This window comes from Bufo gargarizans, chromosome 11, assembly GCF_014858855.1.
Source record: "Bufo gargarizans isolate SCDJY-AF-19 chromosome 11, ASM1485885v1, whole genome shotgun sequence".
NCBI classification, from domain to species: domain Eukaryota; kingdom Metazoa; phylum Chordata; class Amphibia; order Anura; family Bufonidae; genus Bufo; species Bufo gargarizans.
Window position 1 is genome coordinate 17,412,783 of NC_058090.1, and position 20,431 is coordinate 17,433,213.

Consider the following 20,431-nt stretch of genomic DNA (forward strand, 5'->3'; position numbering starts at 1 on the left):
GGACAGTGACGACACATTCATCTGCCACGTGGCCTAGGAGCAGCTCAGCCATATAGAAGTGAATGAGGCTGAGTGCGATGCCAAGCACGGCCACTATACAATGTGCGGCGCTGTGCTTGGTGAGAAGAGGGAAGGCTGCAGCACTCACAGGAGCACTGCTGCCTTCTCAAACAGCTGACTGGCGGTTGGACCCCCACAATCAAATACTGATGACCTATCCAGAGGATAGCTCATCAGTATTAAAATCTCAGAAAACCCTTTAAAGCCTTATTCACGCGTCAGTGATTGTGAGCCAAATTCGGGATTGGAGCCTCCACAGACTTACCCTAAGTTCACACCTGAACGCTCAACACATGAAAACCAATGCTTCCCTATGGGAATGGTTCTCACCTGGGCGTTTTACAGCGCGTACGATCGCGCTGTAAAACGCCCGACGCATAATCAAGTACTTGAGCTTCTTTGGGGCGTTTTGACGTGCGTTTGTGGCCATAGGACACTGCAGTCAATCACACAAACGCGCGTTTACTATTACAAAAAAACGTGCATAAAAACGCGCGAACGCATCCGGAGCCCATCCGTCACGCTCGTGTGAAAGAGGCCTTAGTTGCCGTCTTTGGTCTTAAAAAGTTGGACGTTACCTCTACAGAAGAAGGTGCATTTCTAAGGCCTCTTTTTCACATGAGTGAGTTTACCATCCAGAGGCAATGCGTGTAGAGGACGCTGAGCATCCGGACTGAATCCCGACACGTTAGTTTCAACGAGTGTCGACATTTATTTATTTTTTCCCCTCCGCATCATCTCTGCATCCAGGGAAAATCCCAGCGTGTTGTATATTGGGCATTTTGTACACAGCCCTAGCTCCATAGAAGTGAATGGGGCTTGAGTAAAAAATCTGGATGCAATGCGTTTTTCACAGTTGCTAAAAGAAGTAGATTGTTGGAAAAAACGCACACAGTTGCAGAAAAGAAAACTGATAAAAATAAATATTTATTTATATATATATTTTTTTTTTGTCCTGACACAATCCGTATAGCTTGTGTGAAAGAGGCCCAATTGTCTTCAGCGCCCTTCCCTTGTAGCAACGTGTTTCCTTCTGTGCGGCTGTAAAGCCAGCAGCCCGAGCGGCACAGTCCTGGGCAGCAGGAACGTTACACATCAGACGGCACAAACACGGGCAGATTGCTGAACGCTGCATTGTACTGCGTGTTCCCAGAGTGCTCTCAGCACCCACAGAGATCCTGCTGATGCCAGCCGCTCTCCCACCGCCAGCTCTGGGAGGTCTTTATGTGGTGGTCTTATGCTTCTATTTCTGCCATTTAGCTCCCATATGTGGATCTTTTTAATTTCTACTTCCTTCCCCTTTTGCCTCTGCACATGGATGTTTATAGTAGGACCGAGCGCAGACAGGACGTTGGATGCGTCAGCAGAATCCACACTAGAGCCGTCTGTGTGCAGTTTCTGCTCTGAAATTGTGGCTTGGATACAAGCGGAGTGCCCCCTTTTACTATCTTTTCCCTCTTAGCTGATCACATATTCATATTGAATAGAGAGAAAAAAATTCAGCAGTTCCTCCTTCTAGGCGTTATCTCTATACCCCCTCCCTCTAGTAGCCAGAGCAGAAACCTGCCAAGTAAAAGTAAAACAACCTCCCCCCCCCCCCCTCTCTCCTGATTGCCTACCCAAACCCCTCCACCCCTGACAGTAGTGCTGGCTCCCTAGTGCGCCAAACCCCCTCCGCTGACAGTAGATCTGGCTCCCTAGTGCCTCCCACCGACACTAGTGCTGCCTCCCTAGTGCCTATACATCCCCCGACAGTAGAGCTGGCTCCCTAGTTCATCCACGTCGTCGCCCAACCTACAGTAGTTCTGGCTTCCTAGTGCATCCCACTGACACTAGTGCTGCCTCCCTAGTGCCGATGCATCCCACCGACACTAGTGCTGCCTCCCTGGTGCCTAGCGCCCCATCCCCTGACAGTAGTGCTGGCTCCCTAGTGCTGAAACCCCTCACAGCTAGTGCCGATGCATTGCGGACTGCTAAATGTAGTCCACAATACGGGCACGGAGTACTTATGGTCGTCTGAATGAGCTATAAATTCAAAAAATCTGGGATCTTAACACCTTGTGTTCTCTGCAGGATTTGTAGGATAAAACTTCAGGGCATAGGAACCCCAAATGGTGCAAAAGTTAAGTGCTGGAGAAAAGACATTGGGGGAGATTTATCAAAATTGGAGTAAAGTAAATTTTACTTAGTTGCCCATAGCAACCAAGCCAGGTTTCATTTTCACCAGTTTTGATAAATCTCCTCGGAAGCGTTTTTGCTGATCCGTGGCAGATCCAGCAAAAACGCTGGTGTAAAAGTAGCCTGTTCTAACAGGGTGCTGGCAGCTTGTATGTTTATTTTTTTTTTTTTTTTTTTTTTGCACAATACAGATAAAGGGAGGTTTTCTTAGTTCGATCAAGTCCATTTGACTTTTTAGTTCTATGGAGGAGATAAGCGGCTCTCGGACCTCAGTGGTGCTGCTTATCGCAACAGGTTAGGACAAAAAAAAAAACATCCTATCTGTTCCTTCCTTGCAGTTATCATCTGATTAGTAAAATTAAAAAATATTAACATGAGTTAAAAGCCGGATTCATTGATTACTCTTACATGGAGGACAGTGTATCCAAGTAACTGGTCTTAATTAGATTTTCAAGGTCTTGCTGATCTATAGACCATCTGTCAGACCATGTAGGGTTGAAAGGTAAATCAATTTTTTGTTTCCTGGAAATCCCTATATTTAACTTCCTGTTAAGATTAAGAGACTATTTGATGCAGGTACACGGCACTGAGCAGATTTTAATTGCTTCATACTCCTCATTAGAGAACACGGTAACGTACTGCTTTCATATAGCTTCTTGTATCGGCATGCCTGTGTAACCTAGTACGCCATGAGCCTGGAGCTGTGATCCCCATGGTCAGCTCTTAGGACTTTTGAAGGGCTTGTAGAAGATCAAGAGAAATGGTGCCACTCTTGTTTGCAGCCTGCGACTAGTATTGCAGCCCCATTCAACTGGGCGTTTCCAGTTTTTTACTTTCTAATAAACTATGAGGGAGAGCTCCTCCGCTGCCAGACTATGCGCCCAATACACAATAGAAAACGGATCGGTCCCCCATTGACTTTCAGTGGTCATGACGAATCCGTCTTGGCTGTATAAGACCTAATACAACCGGATCTGTTCATGACGGATGCAGGCGGTTGTAATATTGTTACGGAAGCATTTTTGCAAATCCATGACTGATCCGCAAAAAAACGCTAGTGTGAAAGTAGCCGTATTTTCATTCCTCGTCTGTTTCCAAGATACTTTTGTTACAATTGTATCCACAAGTCTTTAGTTTTCCTGATAGTTTGTTAGGGTACTTTCACACTTGCGTTGTTTGATTCCAGCAGGCAGTTCCTTTGCCTGAACTGCCTGCCCGATCAGGCAAACTGTATGCAAACTCATGTAATTTTTTTTTCTGACTGATAAGGCATTTTTCAGACTTATCAGGATCCTTATCAGTCTTAAAAATTCCTGATCAGTCAGAAAAATGCATTGAAATACCAGATCAGTTTTTCCGGTGTCATCCGGCAAAATGGATCCGGTATTAATTTTTTTCACATTTTTAAAGGTCTGCGCATGCGCAGACCGGAATTACGGATCTGGCATTCAGGCAAGTGTTCAGTTTTTTTTGGATGCAGCGGTATTATCTCCGTCCTGAAAAGTCAAAAAGACTGAACTGAAGATATCCTGATGCATCCTGAGCGGATTGCTCTCCTGGGGATAAAACTGATCAGTTCTTTTGCGGTATTGAGCCCCTAGGACGGAACTTGGCGCCGGAAAAGAAAAACGCAAGTGTGAAAGTAGCCCCTAACACTATTTCAGTCTAGAGTTCTGCTCCTTCAGCTCGCAGAGGATTCTCTAAAGTGGATACAATTGTATCAGACCCCGAGAAGTAATAGTTCTGTACAGCTTCTTAGTCTCTGAACAAGAAAGTTCCTATTCACTGTCAGCAAGCAGGGATATTGAACATTGTAAGGGATTGAAACGCAAAGTGTACTGGAAAGCAGGGGATCTTTTCATTTCACAGTGAGAGCATTGGTTGACCCCTTAAAAAGGGATATACCATTATTGTCAAAGTTGTGGGTCCCATCTTTCTAAAATCCAATGTTCAGAATGGGGTTCCTGGAGTAAAGGGGGGAGCAGCTGAGCGTGCAAGGCCACCCTTCGCTCACTGCTATGGGAGTACTGAAAATAGCTGAGCCAGTGCTTGGCTATTTCTGCAAGTCCCATAGCGGTGAATGGAGAGGTTGCCGCGCATGCGCTGTGTTCTTTGGGTGCCCTGTTCTGGAGATGGGTGTGGGACCCGCAACTTTCTGACTTTGCTGGCTTATCCTAGCGATATCGATGTCCCATATGGGAATACCCCTTTAAGTTCCACACCTCTTTTTCACAATTGTTTCTTTCATCAGTGCCTGTCCCCTTCAGATACTTCGGTGCAAAAGAGAAGATTCTGGGAAGATGTTCATATTCTCAAACTATTGACACCCCCCCCCCCCCCCTGCTTTTTACAAATTTGATCAGTGATGTAAAATATCTCCACCTGAAAAATAAAACTCACCAATTTCTGTGAAATTTTATGCCTGGGTTATCTGTAGGTCTGTTGTTCAGTTATTGTAACAGGCTCTAAATTCCATAAAGGGGTTATTTCCTGATTGATGTAAAGAATGGTAATCTGACATCATACAGTTGTCATGGCAATCTCTAATAAAGCTAGAACCAGCCCTGTACCTCACATGGATCCAGGGATCCTCCCATTCTTTGCTACATTTTCTTCCAGCTGGAAGCTCAGGGGGTGTGTCCTTTCAGCTGCAGCTCTCCCCACATCGCAGCTCGGGGGGTGTCCTTTCTTCTGCAGCTGTCTGTTTCTCTCTCGGACTCTATCTCTCTCTCTCTTTTCAGACCAGCATCTTCACTACAGGAAAAGAACTGCTCCTGTGACACACCCTGATGGCATTATAACAATTCATAATGCTGTTTGCCCCTGCCCGACCTTCTCTGTACTAAATTGTACTGACATGATGCCATAAGTGCAGGGACGCACAGCATTATAAATCGTTTTAATGCCAGGAGGTTGTGTCACAGGAGCCCTGGAAATGGCTCTGACACAGGGAGTGAAACTAGCCTAACTGTCCAGCTTCTAACGGTAGATCCGGCTGGTGGAAGTTGAGGGATGGAACTGAGCATGTGCGACCACATCAGCAATGTTACTGAGGTGGACAGAAAAATGGATACAAAAAAAAACAAAGAGCAGGTGGTGCTATACAGGGATTATATTGAATAACTCCGTGGCTACGCAAAATTTTTACTTGCATAAAGTGACAAAATTATTCAGCTCCAGATGCTGCTTTGAAAAACGTACAATAATTTTCGGGGGGTGACCCCATTCTAGAAAAAACAATTTCTTAATTGTGGCAAAAAGAACGGAACAGCTGCCCCCTGATAACAGTATTATCCTTGTCCGTAATGCAGACAATAATAGGTCATGTTCTATCTTTGAACCGAGAAACTGAAGACATACGGAGGGCCTTCGTGTGTGTGTGTGTGTATTAATTTTTATATTTTTTGGTTACGTGATGAAGGTGAGTTGTGCTTAGTCAGAATAATTACACGGATGTAACTGCGTCCACGTGGCCTCTGTCTGTTCCTAATCCTGGGAATTCCTGTATTCGGTGGTGTTTATCTCGTCCGCAGCAGGATGTTTCCCGGGTCTGTCATCCGATACGGAGAACTGAGACTTGCGCCCATTAATACAAAGCTATTGCCAATTATTGAAGCCTATATCCAATCTTACAGTGGTCTGCAGATGCGAGGGGCAGTTCTGCTTCTCCTTGTATCGATCAGGAGGATGGCTTCTGCTGTCCGGGCCTCCTCCTCTTCACCAGAACGGCTCTACCATGTGCTGAAATATGTATAACCCTGGCTGCTTCTAGGAAGCGAGCTGACCGTCTGACGGCATCCTGGGTCTGAGGTTCGCTTATTTCATTGCTACAAGTCAAAAAAAAATGCCGAGGGCAAACCCGGGAGGGCAGCTTATAAAAAAGAGCAGCACAGTCACTCCTATAGATGTATATGGCTGCCATAAAGAGGTCCTCTTCACGGGGTGAGCTACTGCGCAGTCTCTGCCTTGGAGGACTCGTCGCAGCCTTTTATTACATGGCTGCCTGTGTAATACACCACTCGTGCAGCCACCTTCTGTAGACTTCGTTTGGGCTCCATGATTTGGAGAAGAGGGTGTTCAGTTGAGAAATATCTGAGCTAAATGACATCACGTGGAGGTGGGGTGTTAAAAAAAATATATATATATATATATATATATATATATATATATATATATATTTATATATTTTTTTTTTTTTTTTTAAATACTCCTCAGTATGTGATAGGCGGGGGTACCAGGTGTCAGTCCCCCACCAATCAGTTGTTCGGGAAAGCATCGGCGCTGCCTTCTCACAGCTCACCAAGCACAGCGCCGTGCATCGTATAGTGGCCATGCTTGGTATTGCAGCTCAGCAACATTCACTTCTTCTATGGGGCTGAGCTGCATCTAGGCCGAGTGACTGATGAACGTGACGTCACTGGCCTAGGAAAGGCTGCGGCACTCGCAGGATATCCGGTGTCTTCTCAAACAGCTGATCGGCGGGGGTCCCCCACCAATCCCATATTGGTGATCTATCCAGATAGGTTATCTGTAAAAAGATGTCTGAAAACTTTTTTGAAGAGACACTAAACCGAAAAATGTAACCAGGAGATTTTATGTGCAGTAATCTTGCAGAGAACACAGGGTTAATATATTCATGATCTGATTTAGACTGAATGAAGGATGGAGCTTAGTCAAGGGACAGGGCTTAATTCTTTTTGTCCTGCTGCAGAGGGGAGGGGGGGGGGGAGGATAGGCTCCTGCTGCAGAGGGGAGGGGGGGGGATAGGCTCCTGCTGCAGAGGGGAGAGGGGGGGGAGGATAGGCTCCTGCTGCAGAGGGGAGAGGGGGGGGGGGAGGATAGGCTCCTGCTGCAGAGGGGAGAGGGGGGGGGGGAGGATAGGCTCCTGCTGCAGAGGGGAGAGGGGGGGGGGAGGATAGGCTCCTGCTGCAGAGGGGAGAGGGGGGGGGGGAGGATAGGCTCCTGCTGCAGAGGGGAGAGGGGGGGATAGGCTCCTGCTGCAGAGGGGAGAGGGGGGGGGGAGGATAGGCTCCTGCTGCAGAGGGGAGAGGGGGGGGGGGAGGATAGGCTCCTGCTGCAGAGGGGAGAGGGGGGGGGGAGGATAGGCTCCTGCTGCAGAGGGGAGAGGGGGGGGGAGGATAGGCTCCTGCTGCAGAGGGGAGAGGGGGGGGGGAGGATAGGCTCCTGCTGCAGAGGGGAGAGGGGGGGGGGAGGATAGGCTCCTGCTGCAGAGGGGAGAGGGGGGGGGAGGATAGGCTCCTGCGCAGAGGGGGGGGAGGATAGGCTCCTGCTGCAGAGGGGAGAGGGGGGGGGAGGATAGGCTCCTGCTGCAGAGGGGAGAGGGGGGGGGGAGGATAGGCTCCTGCTGCAGAGGGGGGGGAGGATAGGCTCCTGCTGCAGAGGGGGAGAGGGGGGGGGGAGGATAGGCTCCTGCTGCAGAGGGGAGAGGGGGGGGGAGGATAGGCTCCTGCTGCAGAGGGGAGAGGGGGGGGGGGAGGATAGGCTCCTGCTGCAGAGGGGAGAGGGGGGGGGGGGAGGATAGGCTCCTGCTGCAGAGGAGAGAGGGGGGGGGGGAGGATAGGCTCCTGCTGCAGAGGGGAGAGGGGGGGGGGAGGATAGGCTCCTGCTGCAGAGGGCAGAGCTGAAAGGGGGGGGGGAGGATAGGCTCCTGCTGCAGAGGGGAGAGGGGGGGGGGATAGGCTCCTGCTGCAGAGGGGAGAGGGGGGGGGGGGGATAGGCTCCTGCTGCAGAGGGGGGGGGGAGGATAGGCTCCTGCTGCAGAGGGGAGAGGGGGGGGGGAGGATAGGCTCCTGCTGCAGAGGGGAGAGGGGGGGGGGGAGGATAGGCTCCTGCTGCAGAGGGGAGAGGGGGGGGGGAGGATAGGCTCCTGCTGCAGAGGGGAGAGGGGGGGGGGGAGGATAGGCTCCTGCTGCAGAGGGGGGGGGAGATAGGCTCCTGCTGCAGAGGGGAGAGGGGGGGGGAGGATAGGCTCCTGCTGCAGAGGGGAGAGGGGGGGGGGAGGATAGGCTCCTGCTGCAGAGGGGAGAGGGGGGGGAGGATAGGCTCCTGCTGCAGAGGGGAGAGGGGGGGGGGGAGGATAGGCTCCTGCTGCAGAGGAGAGAGGGGGGGGGGGAGGATAGGCTCCTGCTGCAGAGGGGAGAGGGGGGGGGGAGGATAGGCTCCTGCTGCAGAGGGCAGAGCTGAAAGGGGGGGGGGAGGATAGGCTCCTGCTGCAGAGGGGAGAGGGGGGGGGGATAGGCTCCTGCTGCAGAGGGGAGAGGGGGGGGGGGATAGGCTCCTGCTGCAGAGGGGGGGGGGAGGATAGGCTCCTGCTGCAGAGGGGAGAGGGGGGGGGGAGGATAGGCTCCTGCTGCAGAGGGGAGAGGGGGGGGGAGGATAGGCTCCTGCTGCAGAGGGGAGAGGGGGGGGGGGGAGGATAGGCTCCTGCTGCAGAGGGGAGAGGGGGGGGGGGAGGATAGGCTCCTGCTGCAGAGGAGAGAGGGGGGGGGGGAGGATAGGCTCCTGCTGCAGAGGGGAGAGGGGGGGGGAGGATAGGCTCCTGCTGCAGAGGGCAGAGCTGAAAGGGGGGGGGGAGGATAGGCTCCTGCTGCAGAGGGGAGAGGGGGGGGGGGATAGGCTCCTGCTGCAGAGGGGAGAGGGGGGGGGAGGATAGGCTCCTGCTGCAGAGGGGAGAGGGGGGGGGAGGATAGGCTCCTGCTGCAGAGGGGAGAGGGGGGGGGAGGATAGGCTCCTGCTGCAGAGGGGAGAGGGGGGGAGGATAGGCTCCTGCTGCAGAGGGGAGAGGGGGGGGAGGATAGGCTCCTGCTGCAGAGGGGAGAGGGGGGGGGGGATAGGCTCCTGCTGCAGAGGGGAGAGGGGGGGGGGGGAGGATAGGCTCCTGCTGCAGAGGGGAGAGGGGGGGGGGGGAGGATAGGCTCCTGCTGCAGAGGGGAGGGGGGGGGGGGGAAGGGATAGGCTCCTGCTGCAGCCAGTTGTCTCATAGCCAGAATCTGGACAGTGAGGAGGAACAGGAGGGGTCCAACGACACAAGATATTTTTCAGTTTTAATAGTAATAGGGGAAAAAACTGGATAAAGAAAAGACAAAAAGTAATGGGATCTTTCTTGTGCGTTTTCTATGCCATTTCCTCCCAACCAAAAGCTTCTCTGTCCGAACAGCCACGTACCACAGCCCAGACAGCAGGCAGATGTATGCATCGTGGCTGGGTCTGTATCAGGTAGACGACCTGTCAAATTATTTAGAGAGCTTTATTGCGTCCTTGCTGAACTCAGAAGCAGATCTTGTAGTGACTACTGTGTGTTTCCTAGTTTGGAGAAGCATCGGGGGCCGTACTAGACAGCGGCTGGGAGCAGGGGGTTTGCACAACAGACGGGTGCACTGCTTGCTGCACAGTGCAACTTCCTGCTCATCCAGATCCCTACAGTATTAACCGTATTTTTTGCAGCTAGGGTTTTAGAGGAGGACAATAAGAGAAATATTTTTCATTGGACCTTAGCTAACAGCCTCAATCAAATTTCCAATGTTAATAAGACCCCAATCAGACCTTATGAGCCCCCATTGCCTCTCATATTGGCCCTCATTGCCTCATATCCTCATATTTAATCCTCTGTATCCCCCATTGCCTCTCATATTGGCCCCCAGCAGCCCCCATTGCCTCATATCAGCCCTCTGTAGCCCCCATTGCCTGTCATGTTTAATAAAATAAATGCACCACTTACCTCTCCTGCTCCTGGACGCGGTCGCTCCTCACCGCCTGCACTCTGTTTTCCTCCTGCTGTTGGCTGTGCTGTGAACCGGCAGCCCTGCGCAGCTGACAGCCGATGACTAGGAAGCGGTGAGTACAGAGCCTTCACCGCTTCCCGGTCCTCTGGTACTAATGAGCGCTTCCATAATTAGTACCAGAGGACCAGGACCGCTCATTAGTATTTGCCCCATAAGACGCAGGGGAATTCCTCCCCCCCCCCCCCCCCCCACAGTTTTTTTTTTTTGGGGGGGGGGGGGGGGGGGGGTAAATGTGTCTTATGAGGTGAAAAATACAGTAATCTCTGAGAAGGGCCTGGTTAGGAAGTCGCCTGCGCAATCTTTTGCTGCTTCCCTTTGGCAGTGGACATATCTTCCCTGCACGTGGTTACTGTATCTTAGTTACTTGTGTAAGGGATACATTTACATTTTGTTAGTGTGTACTGGTATATAAAGAGTATTTTCACCTGTAAACATTGTGTTATACATAGTGCAAAAAACAGAAAAAGAACTGGTTGGCACATCCACATGCTTTGATCTCATAACTGCTACTCGGCGCATGTGTACCGCCTGCTATGCTACATGCTAACTGAGGCATTAGTGTACATTTTGATCAAAAGACATAAGCCCACTCGCCACGCCAAGGTTGCCTCTATAAGTAGGACCTACTCTAAATTTGGTGCGGCGACCACTGACACCGCAGCGCCGACCCAGCAGCCAAACCTAGCACTGGGCATGTGGATGTGCGATCCAGTTCTTGTTTCTTTTTTTCTTTTTTGCACATGGTGTTATACATAGGTATTATGTCTAAAGTGTGATACTTTGCAAATACCTTACTTCTCATGTAACTTTCTCCAGTTACAGACTGTATGCTTCAGAGCTGCACTCCCTATTCTGCCTGTGGAGTCATTGTGTAGATACATTACATTACTTATCCTGTACTGATCCTGAGTTTCATCCTGTATTATACTCCAGAGCTGCACTCACTATTCTGCTGGTGGAGTCACTGTGTACATACATTACTTATCCTATATTATACTCCAGAGCCGCTATCACTATTCTGCTGGTGGAGTATCTGTGTACATATATTACCTATCCTGTAAATATAGCATAATACAGTATGTAATGTACAACATAATATATTATGATATATACAGGATAGGTAATGTATGTACCGTTACTCCACCAGCAGAATAGTGATTGCGGCTCTGGAGTATAATATAGGATAAGTAATGTATGTACACAGTGACTGCACCAGCAGAATAGTGAATAAAGCTCTGGAGTATAATACAGGATGTAACTCGGGATCAGTACAGGATAAGTAATGTATGTACACAGTGACTGCACCAGCAGAATAGTGAGTGCAGCTCTGGAGTATAATACAGGATGTAACCCAGGATCAGTACAGGATAAGTAATGTAATGTATATACACAGTGACTGCACCAGCAGAATAGTGAGTGCAGCTCTGGAGTATAATACAGGATGTAACTCAGGATCAGTACAGGATAAGTAATGTATGTACACAGTGACTGCACCAGCAGAATAGTGAGTGCAGCTCTGGAGTATAATACAGGATGTAACTCAGGATCAGTACAGGATAAGTAATGTATGTACACAGTGACTGCACCAGCAGAATAGTGAATAAAGCTCTGGAGTATAATACAGGATGTAACTCAGGATCAGTACAGGATAAGTAATGTATGTACACAGTGATTGCACCAGCAGAATAGTGAGTGCAGCTCTGGGGTATAATACAGGATGTAACTCGGGATCAGTACAGGATAAGTAATGTAGTGTATGTACACAGTGACTGCACCAGCAGAATAGTGAATAAAGCTCTGGAGTATAATACAGGATGTAACTCAGGATCAGTACAGGATAAATTTTAGGTTGTGATGTTTCATAGTAATATGGATTTATTTCCTGTTCAGACTTTGTGAAAGCAAATGATGACATCACCCATTATCTGTAACCTATACTTAAGAGCAGATACAATATTAAATATTTCTGGAAATATATATAATTTTTTTATTATTATTATTTGATGGTAACCTTACCCCTTGTCATCTGTCTCCTTGTTCTGGTGGAGAACCTTTCCCTGGTGTCACATATGAATGTATTGTCAGCGTTCAGCCTTTCTGTTCTCCTACTCCGTAATAGGGGCAGGAAAAAACGGAATGGACGGATTCGGCACATAACGGAGCCTACAGACCCCATAGACCCCCATAGACTATAATTCGGTCCGTTAGGTTTACGCTCAGAAGATGATTTTGGAACGGAGACAAAAGTAGTACATGCAGGATTTTTTTATCTCCGCTTCAAAAATCTTCCTCTGGGCGGAAATCTAACGGACCCCATTATAGTCTATGGGGTCCGTAGGCTCCGTTCAGCTCAGTTATGTGCTGAATCCGTCCTTTCCGTTTTTCCTGCCCATATAACGGAGTAGAAGAACGGAAAGGCTGAACGCTGATGTGAACTTAGCCTAAGTGACAAGATGGCATATCCACAAGAGAGCTGTTGTCGCAGGTGGCCTTGCCCTTTGTTGCAGCAGCCGGAGCATAGCCTGGCTGTAGGATGATTACCTGGATGTAGTTCCTGACTCGTTAATGACTATTTATTTGAGCTGCCCATAAGCATTAGATTATAATCTGCAGATTGTGTAGTTGTGCAGATCAGCGCTCCCTTGTCCAGGCTACTGAGCAGGATCACGCGGCCACCGCTCCATAATGCAGATCGTCTGCCCTCTAGAGGGCACAGCCGGAACTTCTGCCTCAGTACATCAAGCCTATAATTTCTGAGATTTAAGATGTGTTCAGTCACTGTATAGTGAAAGTCCTGAGATAACCTTAGTTTTCTGCTGCATAATGTATGGGTCCCGTCCTAGACGTATTACAGCATTATTTTATGTGCTCTTCAGTGACCTGTTTCCGAGCAGGAGCCTCATGATATACACAATTTATCTTTAGTAGACAAGGTATCTGCTTTTATAAAATTTATATAAAGGTGCAGCAGAAGATGCTACAGCTCCGCGTGAACCTATATTTCTCTGTTTATGACATCTTCAAGTCCACATTCAAAAGAAAAATCTCTGGTTTTATGGTGCTAAGGCCCAATATTGTATAACTAGAGAAAGTCGAGAAGATTTTACGTTTTCCACCTTTGCCCTGCAGGCAGTTCAGGCCCCCGCTTGCAGGAAAATTTTGTTTGCTCATAGAAAGTTCTGTCCCCGTATTTTCAGATATAAAATGTATTTGTCATGTGTTTTTTTTTGTTTTTGTCTCTTACAGAAGTAGCAAAAACCTGTCAGGAGCGAGAGAATCTGGGCATGCTGGTGTGGTCACCTAACCAGAATTTATCGGAGGCTAAATGTGAGTGTCCCACCCTGTATAACATGGTCCGTAGCTTTTATTGAGGAACAGGGCTGCATTGCAGGTTGGGTCATGTATTCATGCTTGTGGGCCCGTCTTTAGATATTCAGTGTTCAAAATTATTATTCTCTTTCTGTGGATTTTTTTGTTAAATAACCCTCAATAGTTCATGTCTACGAGTCTTATTTTCTCACCTTTTTACAGCAGATAAATGTCTGTGCTGCAGTCTGTACGCTGCCACTAGATGGCAGTCATGAGCTGCGCATGAATCCCATTGCACGCTATGGTCGTAGGTGTCAGGCTGCAGGGTTCAGTCCCAAATCACACATTACTATAACATTGGGCTCTACACACAGTTTACCTTTTGATTTGTTGGGGAAATGATGGAACAATCTTTGCTGTAACATCTTTTCTGTAACAGTTACATCTTTGCTGTAACAGTTTCTGATGTTTACAATCCCCTCCACCTTCTTTGGACAGCGTGGCATTGGGTCCTTATATTGAATTTTATAAATCATGCCACACTCTTAAAGGGGTTGTCTCACTTCAGCAAATAGCATTTATCATGTAGATAAAGTTAATACAAGGCACTTACTAATGTATTGTGACTGTCCATATTGCTTCCTTTGCTGGCTGGATTCATTTTTCCATCACGTCATACACTGCTCGTATCCATGGTTGTGACCACCCTGTAATCCAGCATCGGTGGTTGTACTTGCACACTATAGGCAAAAACACCAGCCTGTGTGCACGTCCATGGTCCTTACCACCAGAGAGGGCGGCACTTTGGACTTATTCAGATAGTCGTCCTATGATCTCGCCTCATCCATTAATCTAACCTCTGTCTGTTTTTCAGTGGATGAATATATTTCTGTGGCAAAAGAGAAACACGGCTATAACATGGAGCAGGTAATGAGTTGTTTCTACCGTTTGTAGTGTCAGGCCGGGTTTAAACGTGACAAAAAATCTGCTGTGGTTTTTGGCGCCTTCCTGCAGCAGAAATCGCATGTGTGTTACATGCGGTGTTGGCAGCGGAAAAGCCAGCAGATTTCACTCTCTCCATTATAAAGGGTGAAATCTGCTTTATAAATTGACTGGGTGCAGATTTCAATTCTACGATGCAACACCTTTTCTGCTGCATTTTATTATAATTTTTTTTTTGTTTTTTTATGCAACGTGTGAATGAGAATTCAGAAATTCGAATCCACTTTGCTGGTACTGTACAACACTGCGGATCTGCTGCATGAAGATCCTCAATGGCAAATTTGCAGCTGATCAGTCACTGGTTCAAAGTGGGATAGAAAAAAGATAAGCCTATATCCATCCTTCACCGCTCCCGTTCTGGCACCGGGTTCCTCTGGTCTTTGCTTCCTGATCCAATCTTGACACGTCGGAAATGCCTGGGGATGTCCGTTCTGCCAATCACTGGCTGCCGTGGCAACCAGCCTCGTCCAGTGATTGCCAAAGCGTGCCTCTCGTGAGGTAGAGACTAGCGGCGACTTGGCAAGCTTCACAACTGGAGCGGTGGGGGGCTGGTGAGCGAATGGCCTGTTACAGGGCCCCTTTCCTTTCCTACACTATTACAGCTGCTGTGCAGGGAAACATCACTGCTCTGTCTTCATGTAGCAGGACTAGTGAAATCCCTGGCATCGTGTAGCCAGTGCATGCAGAATTTGCCACCAGCACCTAACTTGTTGGCTTGTCTTTTTATTACTTTCTATGATATTCCCCAAATTGTAGCTTTCTGATTTTTGCAAAAATGCATCTCCTTCCATGCCTTGGCCACGTGTGGCTAAGAGTCGTAGTCCTGCAAAAGAGTTGGGGATGCAACAGGTATAGGATAATTTATCAGAGCGGCCCATAAAGTGTGCAGAGCTTTGCTTGTCCCTTCTTCCAATGTGCTAATGCTCCAGGCTGAGGTACTCGCGGTTGTTATATTAAAGGAACCTGGGTCTTATTATTGTCACATAATTTATTTGAAAGCAGATGACCTCCCATGTTAAGCTCTTTGGCACATTGTAAAATGCTAGATTACTGGACGGACCAGAAGCGCACACGTCTGTGTGCAAACATTGGCCGCCTGCTTCTGACATGTTGTTCACGTCCCTGCCGTGACTTACACAATTACATGCTTCCGTCACAGGCTCTTGGAATGCTTTTCTGGCACAAACACAACATTGAGAAGTCATTGGCTGATTTACCTAACTTTACCCCGTTTCCTGACGAATGGACGGTGGAGGATAAAGTTCTGTTCGAACAAGCGTTCAGCTTTCATGGAAAAACCTTTCACCGGATCCAGCAAATGGTAAGAACCATGCAGGGAAAATCTCTGCTGCAGCGAAGCTGTGGGTTACACTGGTACTACATAGGGGGACACGTTACACACCATTGCTTGCAGAACTACATTATACTAGGTGTCATCTGGAAAAGTTTCTGCACCTTCCCATGGCAGTAGCAGTAGTGTTACAGCCATATGACAAGCCCTTTCTGTGCAGTTGAAGGAATTGCCAACTTATAGATGGCCCAACTGTCAATGTGATAGTTGATTGGAGCCCTGTGCAGAGTTATAAAGGGGGTTATCAGGGATTGGTATTGATGGGTAGGTCATCAATATCAGATGGTTCGGGGTCCGAATCCCGCCCACCCCCCCCCCCCCCCCCCCCCCCCCGTTGACCAGCTGTCTGAAGAGGCTGCAGCGCTCTGTGAGGCTTCTTCCTAGGTCAGTAACGTCACCCTACATGGGTCAAACGGCCTAGATGCAGCCCAGAATGGTAGGTAGCTGCAATACCAAGCACAGCCACTACCCAGCTTATAGAGCACAGCACCGTACACTGTAAAGAGCACAGTGGCCTCTTCATTGATAGGCTATAAATATAATATTTCTGGACAACCCCTTTAATGTATATGCTTGATCTCCCCTTGGATTGCATAATGGGGTATCTTTGCGATGCTACCAAGGCTTATGCCATGTATTGCAGAAAGCACATTGAAGGACTCCCCTGGGCTGGCTGACTACATACCCTGTTAAGGCATACGTTTGAATACCCAAACAATTAGTATGCAGGCTAATTTACTTTAGTACATGGATATATGCCGGCATATTATGGTTAAAAAAAAAATCTAAATTTTAAAATTACCCTTTGGGTTTTAATAAGAAAAAATTAAATTGACTAAAGCTATGCTAAATAAAAATTATAACCTCACTTGTTTATTAACTGCAAGTCCCAAAACCTAAAATAATACACAAACTTGGCATCATCAAGAAATAACCTGTACAATGCATTCTGCCATCATTTATGATGATCTGTGTATGCTGTAAAATAAATAATTAAAAACTGCAGCGGGATTGCTCCCCCCCCCCCCCCCTTCTCAGAATTTTTACCATTACGAAAACCTAGATTAATTTAAGTTGTATGTTACTAGCCCCATCCTCACAAGGCATCAGAACATGCACTTGCACCAACTTTATCCAGCTGGGCCGGCACAGACTAATTTTCTGACAAATCTTTGCTTAAAGGCGTTGTCCTATGAAAACTATTCTACAAGCACCTGGATCTGAGTACTTCGTATTTGCTTGTCATTAAAATGTAGTATGGCCGCTGAGTTTGCCAATAAATTGTATCTGTATAGCGCCACCTGCTGTTTTAGTTCTGAAATTTTTCTGTCCAACTCGCTGAGAAGGCTGCACATTCTCACTTCCATCCTGCAACTGCCTCCTAAGCTGTTATAGGGAGAGGGCTGCCTCAGAAAGGACACACCCTCTGAGAAAGACATGCCTCCTAAACTGCCAGCTTGGAGCCATGAATGGGGGAGATCTGTGAGGTACAGGGCTAGTTCTAGCTTTGTTAGAAAGAGATCGTCATGTACTACATGATTTTCATTTTTTACATTCATCATTGGATAACCCTTTTAAGAGGGTGATCCCATGATTGATGTAAAATGATCAGACGACATATAGTACATGACCGTCTCTTTCTAACAAAGCTAGAACAAGCCCTGTAGCTCACATGGATCCAGAGATCTCCCCATTCATTGCTCCCATTGCCCCGCTAGATTCCCTTCGGGTTGGCAGCTCTCTCCCGATGACAGCTCGGAGGGGGGGCGTGTCCATTCTGCTGCAGCTCGCTCCCTATGACAGCTCAGGGGGCGTGTCCATTCTGCTGCAACTCGCTCCCTATGACAGCTCGGGGGGGGCGTGTCCATTCTGCTACAGCTCGCTCCCTATGACAGCTCAGGGGGGGGCGTGTCCATTCTGCTGCAGCTCTCTCCCTATGACAGCTCGGGGGGGGGGGCGTGTCCATTCTGCTACAGCTCGCTCCCTATGACAGCTCAGGGGGGCGTGTCCATTCTGCTGCAGCTCTGTAACTGTCACAGCCTCTAACAGTAGATCTGGCTGGTGGCAGTTGAAGAATGGAACGGAGCATGTGCGACCAGCCCAGCGACGTATCGGAGATGGACAGAGAAATGCAGAAAAAAATAAACAGCAGGTGGCGCTATACAGATAAACATCAGTTAATAATTCGGTGGCTATACAAATTTTTTAATCGCATTCAATTTCAGAGGCATTCAGATCCAGGCTCTGGTTTGAATGTAGAATATTCTTCATGGGACAACTTGTTTAATTCCTTGCAGCTTCCCGATAAATCCATCGGCAGCCTAGTGAAATTTTATTACTCCTGGAAGAAGACCAGGTCCAAGACCAGCGTGATGGATCGCCATGCGCGCAAGCAAAAACGTGAACGGGAAGGAAGGTAAAAGAAGGATTCTAATGTGACTTTCTGCTTTGTGTAAGGAGCGCCCGCTCCCCCGCCTCTCACCTCCTCGCCCGCACCTGCTCCAGATTTATCAATGTACTTTCTGTTCCCAGTTCTGTATTTTACAGTGAAAAGTGTCCTTTTGTTAATCACTCCAGGAATAAGCCGAAATGGTCCTCAATTCACTGGGGGAAAATATCCATAGCAACATTACTTTCAGTTAAGCGCCAGCATTATTTGGACGGCTGGTGGCTTTGTCAATTACATGTAGGAGTTTTGCGGAGTGCGTTTCGATGCCGGCTTAAGTCTACTGAATGCTCGTTCGGTCGACGACTGTGTCGCCCCATAGACAAGCATTTAATTCCCTCGAGAGGGGGGTAAAAATCTGTGGCGCTGGCAGCACTAATCTCCTGCAGGGGTAGGTAGGTCGTGCTGCCCCGTCCAGAGGAGACTGTAGCTCAGGAATCCTCCAGTGTTCATGTTGTGTGCGGCCAGATGTGGCCTCTGTTCAGACAGTGCAGATGTCTGCAGGAAAAATTCTGCCACGTACACATGGGCGAAAACAGAGAGAAGCACGGCTGTTGCATGAGAATGTAAACACCGCTTAAGTGGCTGCTGGCCCTGCTTGAAGGGGTTTTCTGAGACTTAAATCTAGAGTATAGGTCATCAGTATCTGATCGGTGGGGTCTGACACCCAGGGCCCCCGCTGATTGGCTGTTTTAGATGGCAGGGGTGCTAGTACGGGAGCCGAGGCCTTCTCTCAGCTCGCCAAGTGCAGAGCCTTACATTGTATAGCCACTGCTTGGTATCGCGCACAGCCCCATTCACTTCTATGAACGTGTCACTGGACTAGGGAAAGCTGCAAGTAGGCTGCGGTTCTACTGCGGGCGCCAGTGCCTCCTCAAACAGCTGGCTGTCAGACCGCCACTGATCAGATACCGATGACCTAAGTCTCAGAAAACCCCTTCTAAGATTTGTCTTTTTTAGTACACGGCCATACTTCTCCGTGGCTTGTGTCGGGAAGTGAACTTGGCTGAGCTGCAGTACCACAAACAGCCTGTGGACCGGTGTGTCGCTCCTTATGCAAGAAAGCCGGCATGTTTTTCTAATCCTCTACAACCCCCTTTAAATTGTCTGACAGATCAGTTTTCCACTACATTGTAATGGCTGACAAGGAGCAAGCTGAAATAGATTATGTTAATTTTTGCATGTATGTGTTTTGTATGTGTATTTTTAAAAATCTTTTTTTTTAAATTTTCTTAGTGGAGACGAGGTGGAAGAGAACAATGGCAACAACGCGATTGATATGGTGGTCGATCCGCAAAAAGAACCTAAAAAAGAGGCAAGTAATGCACGGGGGCTGCTCTAAAAACATATTCACAGAGGACCTGTCTGCATCTGTTATCAAATGCAGGCATTGGGGCATTGTTTCTCAGAACTCTGCGTTGTGCTGTTCCTCTTTTACTCCTCCTGGAAGTGTATGTACGGTAACTATATTGTGTGTTACCAATCCCCTTGTCTGCAAGGTGTATCGCTGCACTGATTGGTCTGTGTATGGAAATGTCCCATTTATTAGAGGAATGGTTAAACAAACATTTCCAGGAAGAGTGAGATGAACACCACAATGCAGAGTTCTTGATAAGGAAGCTCCAGAATTATTTTATGGGGAAAGCCATTACAGGATTTTTTTTATAGATGACCTATCCTCAGGATTGGTCCTTTGACTCCCGGCATCCCCTCCAATCAGCTGTTGTAAAGTAGCTCCAGGACTGCACAGCTCCGTCTATTGTGTTGTGGATGGAGCTGGTTACTGCAGTGCTTGTGGAAAATCCCTTTAATCAGTGCAGGTTCAGTATGCCAAAGACTTGAAGGCAGCAGCGTGGTCCCTAATTTAGATGCAGCTTTCCTCTAAGATGATTTCTGCAGTAATTTTGCATCTATAAATGGAAGTACGAGTCCTTGCTTAGAATGAGGGAGATGAATGTGTTGTGTTTAATTGTCAGCAGGCTTTTGTGTGCTAATGGTGAACATTCATCTCTCGCTGCTCTCCGCATATTCTACATTCACCAGCTACAATCGAATTAGAGGATCAGTCGCTGATGAGGAAGCTCCTCATGCAACAGTTTTCCTTTGCTTTAATTCACCATATATTCTGCTAAAAGTATCTAAAAGTTGTACGGTTTAGAGAACAACATTGCCATAATTGAAAACGCCATCCAGGGTCAAATATATGTCCAGTGTAGAGTGGTATCAGTTTTATTATCAGTGCTAATAAAAGTATCAGATTTAGTTTTCACATTACATAATCTG

At 47.9% G+C, this 20,431-nt stretch overlaps 1 protein-coding gene across 1 annotated transcript in view; it reads left to right on the plus strand.

Moving 5' to 3' along the window:
- RCOR1 (REST corepressor 1) overlaps positions 1-20,431 on the plus strand; it is a 39,894-nt gene that overhangs the window by 11,398 nt on the left and 8,065 nt on the right. Inside the window, exons 3-7 of the mRNA XM_044271943.1 lie at positions 13,287-13,367; positions 14,224-14,276; positions 15,511-15,672; positions 18,000-18,118; positions 19,385-19,463. Of these exons, the coding sequence (XP_044127878.1) occupies positions 13,287-13,367; positions 14,224-14,276; positions 15,511-15,672; positions 18,000-18,118; positions 19,385-19,463 (494 nt within the window). The remainder of the gene's footprint in view (positions 1-13,286; positions 13,368-14,223; positions 14,277-15,510; positions 15,673-17,999; positions 18,119-19,384; positions 19,464-20,431) is intronic.